The 13,079-nt window shown below is 43.8% G+C and overlaps 1 protein-coding gene across 2 annotated transcripts in view; it reads left to right on the top strand.

The window, feature by feature from the left end:
• Positions 1-8,767: 8,767 nt before the first annotated feature.
• LOC106582512 (desmin) overlaps positions 8,768-13,079 on the top strand; it is a 35,215-nt gene continuing 30,903 nt past the window's right edge. The window contains exon 1 of one of the 2 annotated variants that reach the window (XM_045704904.2): positions 8,768-9,429. In XM_045704904.2, coding sequence (XP_045560860.1) covers positions 8,852-9,429 — 578 coding nt within the window. In that variant the 5' untranslated portion in view covers positions 8,768-8,851. The remainder of the gene's footprint in view (positions 9,430-13,079) is intronic. The other variant, XM_045704905.2, reaches the window with a different exon arrangement.

Genomic DNA, 13,079 nt, shown 5'->3' with positions numbered 1-13,079 from the left:
ATTGGCTTTGGATAGAAAACACTCCAAAGTTTCTAAAACTGTTTGAATGGTGTCTGTGAGTATAACAGAACTCAAATGGCAGGTCAAAACCTGAGAGATTCCTTTACAGGAAGTGGCCTGTCTGACCATTTCTTGAACTTCTTTGCCATCTCTATCTATTACAAAGGATCTCTGCTCTAACGTGACACTTCCTACGTCTTCCATAGGCTCTCAGAGCCCGGGAAAAACCTGAATGTCGTCATTCCAGCCCCAGGCTGAAACACATTATCGCCTTTCTCAAGTGGCCGATCAAGGGACTGTGGGCTTAGGCGCGTGCACTGGCCGCCCCCGTCTTTGTGATTTTTCCTCTGTTTGCCGAAAAGGAGATTCCCGGTCGGAATATTATCGCTTTTTTACGAGATAAATTGCATAAAAATTGATTTTAAACAGCGGTTGACATGCTTCGAAGTACGGTAATGGAATATTTAGAATTTTTTTGTCAAGAATTGCGCCATGCGCACGACCCTGATTTACCATTTCGGATAGTTTCTGGAACGCACGAACAAAACGCTGCTATTCGGATATAACGATGGATTATTTGGGACCAAACCAACATTTGTTATTGAAGTAGCAGTCCTGGGAGTGCATTCTGACGAAGACAACAAAGGTAATAACATTTTTGTTATAGTAAATCTGATTTTGGTGAAGGCTAAACTTGCCGGGTGTCTAAATAGCTAGCCCGTGATGGCTGGGCTATGTACTTAGAATATTGCAAAATGTGCTTTCACCAAAAAGCTATTTTAAAATCGGACATATCGAGTGCATAGAGGAGTTCTGTATCTATAATTCTTAAAATAATTGTTATGCTTTTTGTGAACGTTTATCGTGAGTAATTTAGTAAATTGTTAGTAAATTCCCCGGAAGTTTGCTAGTTCTGAACGTCACATGCTAATGTAAAAAGCAGTTTTTTGATATAAATATGAACTTGATTGAACAAAACATGCATGTATTGTATAACATAATTTCCTAGGTGTGTCATCTGATGAAGATCATCAAAGGTTAGTGCTGCATTTAGCTGTCTTCTGGGTTTTTGTGACATTATATGCTAGCTTGAAAAATGGGTGTCTGATTATTTCTGGCTGGGTACTCTGCTGACATAATCTAATGTTTTGCTTTCGCTGTCAAGCCTTTTTGAAATCGGACAGTGTGGTTAGATAAAGGAGAGTCTTGTCTTTAAAATGCTGTGAAATAGTCATATGTTTGAAAAATTGAAGTTTTTGTATTTTTGAGGAATTTGTAATTCGCGCCACGCCTATCATTGGATATTGGAGCAGGTGTTCCGCTAGCGGAACGTCTAGATGTAAGAGGTTAACGAGAGTCTTGTCTTTAAAATGGTGTAAAATAGTCATATGTTTGAGAAATTGAAGTAATAGCATTTCTAAGGTATTTGAAAATCGCGCCACGGGATTCCACTGGCTGTTGCGTAGGTGGGACGATTTCGTCCCGCCTAGCCCAGAGAGGTTAATCTATTTCCAACTACAGAAACCATTTCAGAACAATCTGAGATGGTGGGTGTCATGGCTCGCTGAAATGAAAACGGAACAACCCTGACGTTCAGACTGTAACTCCATAGGGAGACACGGTAAAGGTTTTACTCAATGGAATGGGCATTCTTGCAGAGTCTTTTATCCACTCCAAAGCAGCTTACAGAACTGTCAACATTGACGGTAGTGACATATCTATTCAGTATGTGGCCGTATATTCAGCCCATGCAAGAAACTTTTGGTGTCTAGAAACACGTTCATACAAAGCGTCAGATCTAGATGATGTCATGCCAGTCTCTTATGACAGAATGGACCTTGGTGCTGGGTGTCTAGATTATGCTGATCATTTAAAAAGGCACCTGCACATCTGAGCTATCTACGTTGCAGGTGCCTGGTAACAGTTGAATAAGATAATAAAAAAGAGGAAACCTGTACACTGCTCTGGCTAGTCTCACTGCTCTGGCTAGTCTCACTGCTCTGGCTAGTCTCACTGCTCTGTCTAGTCTCACTGCTCTGTCTAGTCTCACTGCTCTGGTTAGTATCACTGCTCTGGATAGTATCACTGCTCTGGATAGTATCACTGCTCTGTCTAGTCTCACTGCTCTGGATAGTATCACTGCTCTGGCTAGTATCACTGCTCTGGCTAGTCTCACTGCTCTGGCTAGTATCACTGCTCTGGCTGGTATCACTGCTCTTGATAGTATCACTGCTCTGGCTAGTATCACTGCTCTGGCTAGTCTCACTGCTCTGGCTAGTATCACTGCTCTGGCTAGTATCACTGCTCTTGATAGTATCACTGCTCTGGATAGTATCACTGCTCTGGATAGTCTCACTGCTCTGGCTAGTATCACTGCTCTGGCTAGTATCACTGCTCTTGATAGTATCACTGCTCTGGATAGTATCACTGCTCTGGATAGTATCACTGCTCTTGATAGCATCTCTGCTCTTGATAGTATCACTGCTCTTGATAGCATCTCTGCTCTTGATAGTATCACTGCTCTGGATAGTATCACTGCTCTTGATAGTCTCACTGCTCTGGCTAGTCTCACTGCTCTTGATAGTATCACTGCTCTTGATAGTCTCACTGCTCTTGATAGTATCACTGCTCTGTCTAGTCTCACTGCTCTGGATAGTATCACTGCTCTGGCTAGTCTCACTGCTCTTGATAGTCTCACTGCTCTTGATAGTCTCACTGCTCTTGATATAATCACTGCTCTGGCTAGTCTCACTGCTCTTGATAGTATCACTGCTCTGGCTAGTCTCACTGCTCTGGCTAGTCTCACTGCTCTTGATAGTATCACTGCTCTGGATAGTATCACTGCTCTGGATAGTATCACTGCTCTGGATAGTATCACTGCTCTTGATAGTATCACTGCTCTGGCTAGTATCACTGCTCTTGATAGTATCAATGCTCTGGCTAGTATCACTGCTCTGGCTAGTCTCACTGCTCTTGATAGTATCACTGCTCTTGATAGTATCACTGCTCTGGCTAGTATCACTGCTCTGGATAGTCTCACTGCTCTTGATAGTCTCAGTGCTCTGGCTAGTCTCACTGCTCTTGATAGTCTCACTGCTCTTGATAGTCTCACTGCTCTGGCTAGTCTCACTGCTCTTGATAGTATCACTGCTCTGGATAGTATCACTGCTCTGGATAGTCTCACTGCTCTTGATAGTATCACTGCTCTTGCTAGTCTCACTGCTCTTGATAGTATCACTGCTCTTGATAGTATCACTGCTCTGGCTAGTCTCACTGCTCTGGCTGGTATCACTGCTCTGGCTAGTCTCACTGCTCTTGATAGTATCACTGCTCTTGATAGTCTCACTGCTCTGGCTAGTATCACTGCTCTTGATAGTCTCACTGCTATTTAATAAGATTTACGTATCGGCCTCAAGGCCTTCGTCAGAGTTTATGCTGATAATAAAACCATGGCATTGCTCACCTGTCTGTAGAAAGAAGTAGAAAGCATTGGGATTATTTCAGAGACATAGTATACATATTATATGACTGTTGGCAGTGGCGCAGGGCAGACTGGGCATGGGGCTCGGGGCTATACTTGGTTAAGAATATCTAGAGCACATGTCAGTTTCTGTCCCTCTGCTTGGGGTTGCCAGCCAACGGAAGACCCCTTATCTCTGAATGGGACATATCATGTCCCAAATTGCATCGTATTCCCTATATAGTGTACTACTTTTTACAGGAATAGGATGTCATTTGGGACTTTGAAAGGTGTATTTTTATGTTGTTATGGTGAGATCAGAGATCATGTCTCCAGGGGGGAATTTCCTGTCCTTTGATGTATTACAAGTTACTTATCAATCCATCTACCAGATGGTAGTGTTTCAGTTTTAATATTGCCAACATTTGTGCCACTGTTTTAGGGGATTCACAATCAGGTCCCACTGAGAATTCCCCTTCGTTTTTGGAACAAACAACTTTTTAATCCTGATTTTTTTTTTTTACAGCAGGTTGCAAAGCTCCTCCCTATTAGTGTCAGTACACAGCAAACGTATTTTCAATCCAATCAGTTCTTAGTGAGGTGTGTTAGTGTTGGAACTGGTCCAATCCAGTCAGTTCTTAGTGAGGTGTGTTAGTATTGGAACTGGTCCAATCCAGTGAGTTCTTAGTGAGGTGTGTTAGTGTTGGAACTGGTCCAATCCAGTCAGTTCTTAGTGAGGTGTCTTAGTGTTGGAACTGGTCCAATCCAGTCAGTTCTTAGTGAGGTGTGTTAGTATTCGAACTGGTCCAATCCAGTCAGTTCTTAGTGAGGTGTGTTATTATTGGAACTGGTCCAATCCAGTGAGTTCTTAGTGAGGTGTGTTAGTGTTGGAACTGGTCCAATCCAGTGAGTTCTTAGTGAGGTGTGTTAGTGTTGGAACTGGTCCAATCCAGTCAGTTCTTAGTGAGGTGTGTTAGTGTTGGAACTGGTCCAATCCAGTCAGTTCTTAGTGAGGTGTGTTAGTATTGGAACTGGTCCAATCCAGTCAGTTCTTAGTGAGGTGTGTTATTGTTGGAACTGGTCCAATCCAGTCAGTTCTTAGTGAGGTGTCTTAGTGTTGGAACTGGTCCAATCCAGTGAGTTCTTAGTGAGGTGTCTTAGTGTTGGAACAAAGTGGCTAGAGACTATTGTAACAGCTGGTACATGTTACCATCAAGGACAAAGAGGTCACATGACTATTGTAACAGCTGGTACATGTTACCATCAAGGACAAAGAGGTCACTAGTGACTATTGTAACAGCTGGTACATGTTACCATCAAGGACAAAGAGGCCTAGTGACTATTGTAACAGCTGGTACATGTTACCATCAAGGACAAAGAGGCCTAGTGACTATTGTAACAGCTGGTACATGTTACCATCAAGGACAAAGAGGCCTAGTGACTATTGTAACAGCTGGTACATGTTACCATCAAGGACAAAGAGGTCACATGACTATTGTAACAGCTGGTACATGTTACCATCAAGGACAAAGAGGTCACATGACTATTGTAACAGCTGGTACATGTTACCATCAAGGACAAAGAGGCCTAGTGACTATTGTAACAGCTGGTACATGTTACCATCAAGGACAAAGAGGCCTAGTGACTATTGTAACAGCTGGTACATGTTACCATCAAGGACAAAGAGGCCTAGTGACTATTGTAACAGCTGGTACATGTTACCATCAAGGACAACGAGGTCACATGACTATTGTAACAGCTGGTACATGTTACCATCAAGGACAAAGAGGCCTAGTGACTATTGTAACAGCTGGTACATGTTACCATCAAGGACAAAGAGGCCTAGGCTAAGTCGTGAAACTGTTACTAACCAGGAATGTCTTTTGACCTGTACATGTTCTACTCCATCTCAGTATTGCCTAGAGCTGCAGTGCTCCTTGCTTCAAGTTTAGTAGTTTTACACAGTTTCTAACTTGGAAATTAGGCTTCCCCTATAAATATCAGTTTATATCCGCCAATTATCGCCCACAGTCCAATATGTAAGAGATTAGACCGGAGGTTTATTTTCTGCTTCCTTGACAGGTCCGCTCTTAGGGTCCTGGGCCATGCAGTGACAAGAGTTCAGACTGAGAGGCTAACAATAGCTGTGACACCAGCAGACGCACGCACGCACGCACGCACGCACGCACGCACGCACACACACACACACACACACACACACACACACACACACACACACACACACACACACACACACACACACACACACACAGCAGCTGAACTGTATTTTTATTTGTTGGAACGTAATGACACACTTGTATTGGGCATCTGACGTCTTGAATAGCAATGCTAATGTTTTAGATAATTTTTCAATGACAGATCTCCACCCTCTTACTTACTAGTCAGTGTTACCGTACTTCCAAGTCTTACGCAAGGAAGCTGGGAAATCGAGACTATTTAGACAGTAGTCAAATGGTATCTGTGTATCATTAGGTCACGCTACAGAGAGAGAGAGAGAGAGAGCTGGGGCTCATCAGGGGCTCAGGGCCAGAGAGTAGCCCACCGGTGACTCACCAGTCTGGGCCTCCTGATCTACCCTAATCTCTATCAAAGTTTGGCCATATTCTCTACATGTATGTGATGTAACAATACAAGAGAGCAATTCCGACAATTCCCTATTATATGAGCCGCAGTAAACAAGCAAAACAGAGCAGCGAATTTATCAGATGATTTTTATTGATTAGCATTGGGGATAATGTGTATACAAGCCTCTTTTTTTTCACATTTATTTAACCAGGTGGGCCAGTTGAGAACAAGTTCTCATTTACAACTGCGACCTGGTCAAGATAAAGCAAAGCAGTGTGACACAAACAACACATATGGTTAGGGTTAGAATGTTGAACCCTAACCGTAACTCTGATACGGAGCTAGCTAGCTAGCTAGCTAGAACCTAAACTGATATGGAGCTAGCTAGCTAGCTAGAACCTAAACTGATATGGAGCTAGCTAGCTAGAACCTAAACTGATATGGAGCTAGCTAGCTAGCAGACCTAAACTGATATGGAGCTAGCTAGCTAGCTAGAACCTAAACTGATATGGAGCTAGCTAGCTATCTAGCTAGAACCTAAACTGATATGGAGCTAGCTAGCTAGCTAGAACCGAAACTGATATGGAGCTAGCTAGCTAGAACCTAAACTGATATGGAGCTAGCTACCTAGCTAGAACCTAAACTGATATGGAGCTAGCTAGCTAGAACCGAAACTGATATGGAGCTAGCTAGCTAGCTAGAACCTAAACTGATATGGAGCTAGCTAGCTAGAACCTAAACTGATATGGAGCTAGCTAGCTAGCTAGAACCGAAACTGATATGGAGCTAGCTAGCTAGCGGCTGGAAGGATGTCTTGTTATCTCCTGAAAAAGTGGGTGAGAAGCAGACTTTTCCCCCAAAACATTTTATTTTCAATTTTGGTGGCTACAGCTATTGGGATAAGCTACCACAAAATGGGACTTACTAAACTAGTTACTCATTTACTCAAACTTCAACGACTGTTAGCATATCTCTTAGTTGTCAATTAAAATGTATTTGGCATCATACAAATGAGCAGGCGGGGCAAGCTGTTAACCTCATTCACTATTTTGGGACTGAGGGGGCTGCAGCAGGAGGCCAAGCAGACTACTATTCCCCATCGTATTCCCGGTACAATTTTGACTGTCAACTTCATGAAAAAGTTTTGAGAGAGATAGCCGTCACATAAAATTAAGTTTTGATCAAAACATCGACCGATTTCAGCACCCAAAGAATAGCCAGAACAATGTTGTGTGTTATTGCGGCCTATTCTTTGAGGTTTTATTTACTGAATTGTCTATTAATTTCCAAAATGCACGTCCGCATTCTCATTCATATTACTGTAGAATTTTCACAAATACCTGTCTCGATTCATGTCTGAAAACGTAAGTTTGTGTTGTCACAAAATGCGTTGTATTCTTCCCGAGGGTGTATATGAACATATTTTAATGAGATTTGATGGGACGCTCTTTAATGGGACGCTAACATGGCTGCCATAGAATGTTGTAGTGTCATGTAAATGGAGTGTGGATCTGACTGAAACCTACTTGAATAACAAATACCTTTTACATAACACATACCTCTTAATAACTCTTACATAACCTGAGCCCTAGGACCATGCCTCAGGACTACCTGGCCTGATGACTCCTTGCTGTCCCCAGTCCATCTGGCCGTGCTGCTGCTCCAGTTTCAACTGTTCTGCCAGCGGCTATGGAACCCTGACCTGTTCACCAGACGTGCTACCTGTCCCAGACCTGCTGTTTTCAACTCTCTAGAGACAGCAGGAGCAGTAGAGATACTATGAATGATCGGCTATGAAAAGCCAACTGACATTTACTCCTGTGGTGCTGACCTGTTGCACCCTCGATAACCACTGTGATTATTATTATGTGACCCTGCTGGTCATCTATGAACATTTGAACATCTTGGCCATGTTCTGTTATAATCTCCACCCGGCACAGCCAGAAGAGGACTGGCCAGCCCTCATAGCCTGGTTCCTCTCTAAGTTTCTTCCTAGGTTCTGGCCTTTCTAGGGAGTTTTTCCTAGCCACCGTGCTTCTACACCTGCATTGCTTGCTGTTTGGGGTTTTAGGCTGGGTTTCTGTACAGCACTTTGAGATATCAGCTGATGTAAGAAGGGCTTTATAAATAAATTTGATTTGATAACAAATACCTCTTACATAACATACCTCTTATGTGACAAATAACTTTTACATAACAAATACTTCTTACATAACAAATACTTCCTACATAACGCATAAACACAGTTTGATGGGTTCTGAAAGTTTCCACCAGTTAAAAAAGACTACAATCCTTTAATACAGCAGTATAGTTTGAAAATGTAAGAATAAATATGTGGTCGACTAGGCATGTTTCTGTCCCTCTGATAGAGATGTGTAGGGTAACTTACGGTAACTGTAATCTCATGTTTTTAAGAAGGCCATGAGACTAACACCCCCACACCCCACACCCACTTCCAACAACCCCTACACACCCACTTCCACACCCACTTCCAACAACTACTACACCCCCACACCCACTTCCTACACCCCCACACTGGCTAGCTTCCACACTGCTACTGGAAACCAGAGCCTATGACAGCTGAATCAAAGAGTGGGAATAGAAATGAGCGAGAGATAGAGAGAGATATGAGAAGAGAGAGAGAGTGGGGGTGATTGAGGGAGTTGGAGGCAGGGGGCTTGGAGTTATGGAGTGGGCGTTGTATGTCTACAAATAGCAGATCTCCTGTCCAACAGCCCCTCATTCAGACATCCACCTCCAACAGCAACCCAGTTCTTTCAGCTAGATCCTCGGACAACGTCCACCATGAGCAAGTCCTTCTCTTCCCAATCCGCCCAGTCAGCCTCTTCCTACCGCCGGACCTTCGGCTCCGGTGTTGGATCCACCCCAGGCATGTCCTCTATGTTCTCCCACGGCGGACGCGGCTCCTCCGGCTCCTCCGGCTCGGCCCACATGTCCTCCAGAGTGTACGAGATGACCAAAACCGCCGCCCGTCCCAGCTACTCCTCCGGCAGCATTCGTTCCTCTTCCGGCGGCGCGATGCGCTCGTACGCTGGGATGGGCGAGAAGCTGGACTTCAACCTGGCCGACGCCACTAACCGCGACTTCCTGGACACCAGAACCAATGAGAAGGCAGAGTTGCAACACCTGAACGACCGGTTCGCCAGCTACATCGAGAAGGTCCGTTTTCTAGAGCAGCAGAACGCTACTCTGGTGGTGGAGATCGAGAGGATGAGGGGTCACGAGCCGACCCGCGTGGCCGAGATGTACGAAGAGGAGATGAGAGAGCTGAGGCGTCAGGTGGAGGGCATGTCCAATGACAGAGCCCGCATGGAGGTGGAGAGAGACAACTTGGCTGATGACCTGCAGAAACTGAAACTCAGGTGAGAGGTCAGGGGTCAAAAACACACAGCAAATCAAATCAAAGTTTATTTGTCACGTGTTACAGGATACAGCATGTGTCAACAGTACAATGAAATGCTAACCTGCAAGCTGTTCCAAAACAACGCAGTGTTCAATGAGAGACGTTAGTAAAATCACTGGATAATACGCTCTTGATTAAGAAATAAAATGGCATGAGAGAGGAAAGACAAGTTACTAAAAACAGAAGAGAGGAGGTTATTATATTCAAGATCACTGTCGGAAGACAATGGAAGTAGATTTATTTCAAACTGCATGATGTAGAAGTTAGTTAAAAAAAAACAAAAAAACGAAGAGAATCACTGAAACTACCTGTTACCTATTACTACTGTAATATGTTCTTGATTAAGTTATTCGCTTGAGAAATTAGGGCCGTTTGATTATGGGCCCCAATATATATATATCAACGCTTTTATATTCCAATAAGTGTACATTTTCAGTCTGGAACTACCAGAGATGTATCAATACATAGTGGAACAGGTGTTATATGTTGTGCTGAGTGAAAGCCACTCCTTAGAATGTAGCCAAAGACTGAATGGTGATATGATCTGAATACGTGTCATAGTTTTTTTTTCTGCTGAATTGGGGAGAGTAATACAGTCCCAGCAGTGTTTTGGTTATCCTCCATCTTAGAGTGAGTAGGAATATGACAGCCATGTCATGTCCAGTGACAGTTCTCTCCTGCTTTGCTGAAGCTATATATATATATATATATATATAGTTTTCTAATTTACCCACAAGAGAAAATGCTTGAGAATGAATGCAGAAGAGATTGAGAAAGAGGATGTCAGAAGACAGAGAGAAAGTGATGAGATTATAAACATGAATCTGTTGCTAACGGTCAAAGTGAGGGAAAAGCAAAGAGGATTACCATTATTGTGATAAGCAGAAAGAATGAGAGCTGAATGCAGGATGGATAAACAGACACTACCCGTACTGTATCAAAGTGGACAGACAGACAGACACCTGGACATGCAGACAGACAGACAGACAGACAGACAGAGAGACAGACAGACAGACAGACAGACAGACAGACAGACAGACAGACAGACAGACAGACAGACAGACAGACAGACAGACAGACAGACAGACAGACAGACAGAAACATGCAGACAAACAGAGACATGCAGACAGACAGACTGAGACACCTAGACATGCAGATAGACAGACAGACAGACAGACAGACAGACAGACAGACAGACAGACAGACAGACAGACAGACAGACAGACAGACAAGACAGACAGACAGACAGACAGACAGACAGACAGACAGACAGACAGACAGACAGACAGACAGACAGACAGACAGACAGACAGACAGACAGACAGAGACACCTAGACATGCAGATAGACAGACAGACATGCAGACAGACAGACAGAGATTCAGACAGACAGAGTCATGCAGACAGACAGACAGATGCAGAAAAACAGAGACATGCAGGCAGACAGACTGAGACAGACAGACTGAGACAGACAGAGAGATAGACAGGCAAACAGCTCCTCATTGTCCACCACTTGCTCAGAGCCCTCAAGAATCAGCTGTCGCAGAATACCATTCCCATATTAGACCACTATTCTTATCCATCCCTATTCACCCTGAGTGCCTACTGTACTTCTCCTAAATATAACCTTTATCAGCAGGCCTATTGGATGCTGTGTCTTCCTCTGTGGCGTGCAAGGCCTCATGAGAGTCTATAACCGTAAACTGTGGAAGCATTCAACAGTCTTTCAAGTTTCACTTCTTTTTTTTTTATTGTCACGTGCACTGCTACAGTGAAATGTCTTTTCTTGCTCTTTCCCAACGATGCGTTAACGAATATCAGTAATAGTAGAAATAAATAAAGTAGAACAAAAACACAGGAGAAATAGAAATAAGAAGAACATTTAGTGGTGGCATGTTTTTTGTTGTTGTTGTAGTGTTGTTAAAATAGACGATTCTATTTCGAGGTACAGGATCAACGGTGTGAAATCGTCTCTGGGTTTTTTCTTTATGGGATTTTCTCTCCAGCTGTAAACAGCTCACGTTGTCGTGCTCCTTCAAGGCATGCGAGGGATGGGGTTTGGGTGCAGTGTAGACGGAGGAATGAGGGAGAGTCAAACTAGTGTTGAAATTTAAGGTGGAAAGGGGTGAACGTTCGAGAAGGTTCTGGGGTTGGAACACACAGCTGCTGTGTCATACTGACCTTTAGATCAACACAGGGTTGGGATTCATAGTGTTTCAGAGTAGGAGCGCTGATCAAGGATCAGTTATGCCTTTTAGATCATAATGAATCAGATGATGTGGACAGGAGGGACCTGATCCTAGATCATAATGAATCAGATGAGGTGGACAGGAGGGACCTGATCCTAGATCATAATGAATCAGATGAGGTGGACAGGAGGGACCTGATCCTAGATCATAATGAATCAGATGATGTGGACAGGAGGGACCAGATCCTAGATCATAATGAATCAGATGAGGTGGACAGGAGGGACCTGATCCTAGATCATAATGAATCAGATGAGGTGGACAGGAGGGACCTGATCCTAGATCATAATGAATCAGATGAGGTGGACAGGAGGGACCTGATCCTAGATCATAATGAATCAGATGATGTGGACAGGAGGGACCTGATCCTAGATCATAATGAATCAGATGATGTGGACAGGAGGGACCTGATCCTAGATCATAATGAATCAGATGAGGTGGACAGGAGGGACCTGATCCTAGATCATAATGAATCAGATGAGGTGGACAGGAGGGACCTGATCCTAGATCATAATGAATCAGATGATGTGGACAGGAGGGACCTGATCCTAGATCATAATGAATCAGATGAGGTGGACAGGAGGGACCTGATCCTAGATCATAATGAATCAGATGATGTGGACAGGAGGGACCTGATCCTAGATCATAATGAATCAGATGATGTGGACAGGAGGGACCTGATCCTAGATCATAATGAATCAGATGAGGTGGACAGGAGGGACCTGATCCTAGATCATAATGAATCAGATGAGGTGGACAGGAGGGACCTGATCCTAGATCATAATGAATCAGATGATGTGGACAGGAGGGACCTGATCCTAGATCATAATGAATCAGATGAGGTGGACAGGAGGGACCTGATCCTAGATCATAATGAATCAGATGATGTGGACAGGAGGGACCTGATCCTAGATCATAATGAATCAGATGATGTGGACAGGAGGGACCTGATCCTAGATCATAATGAATCAGATGAGGTGGACAGGAGGGACCTGATCCTAGATCATAATGAATCAGATGAGGTGGACAGGAGGGACCTGATCCTAGACCATAATGAATCAGATGATATGGACAGGAGGGACCTGATCCTAGATCATAATGAATCAGATGATGTGGACAGGAGGGACCTGATCCTAGATCATAATGAATCAGATGATGTGGACAGGAGGGACCTGATCCTAGATCATAATGAATCAGATGATACGGACAGGAGGGACCTGATCCTAGATCATAATGAATCAGATGAGGTGGACAGGAGGGACCTGACCCTAGATCATAATGAATCAGATGATGTGGACAGGAGGGACCTGATCCTAGATCATAATGAATCAGATGATACGGACAGGAGGGACCTGATCCTAGATC

Source organism: Salmo salar, chromosome 21 (genome assembly GCF_965601325.2).
Source record: "Salmo salar chromosome 21, fSalSal1, whole genome shotgun sequence".
Taxonomy (NCBI): Eukaryota; Metazoa; Chordata; class Actinopteri; order Salmoniformes; family Salmonidae; genus Salmo; species Salmo salar.
This window is presented reverse-complemented; position numbering and strand designations above follow the sequence as displayed.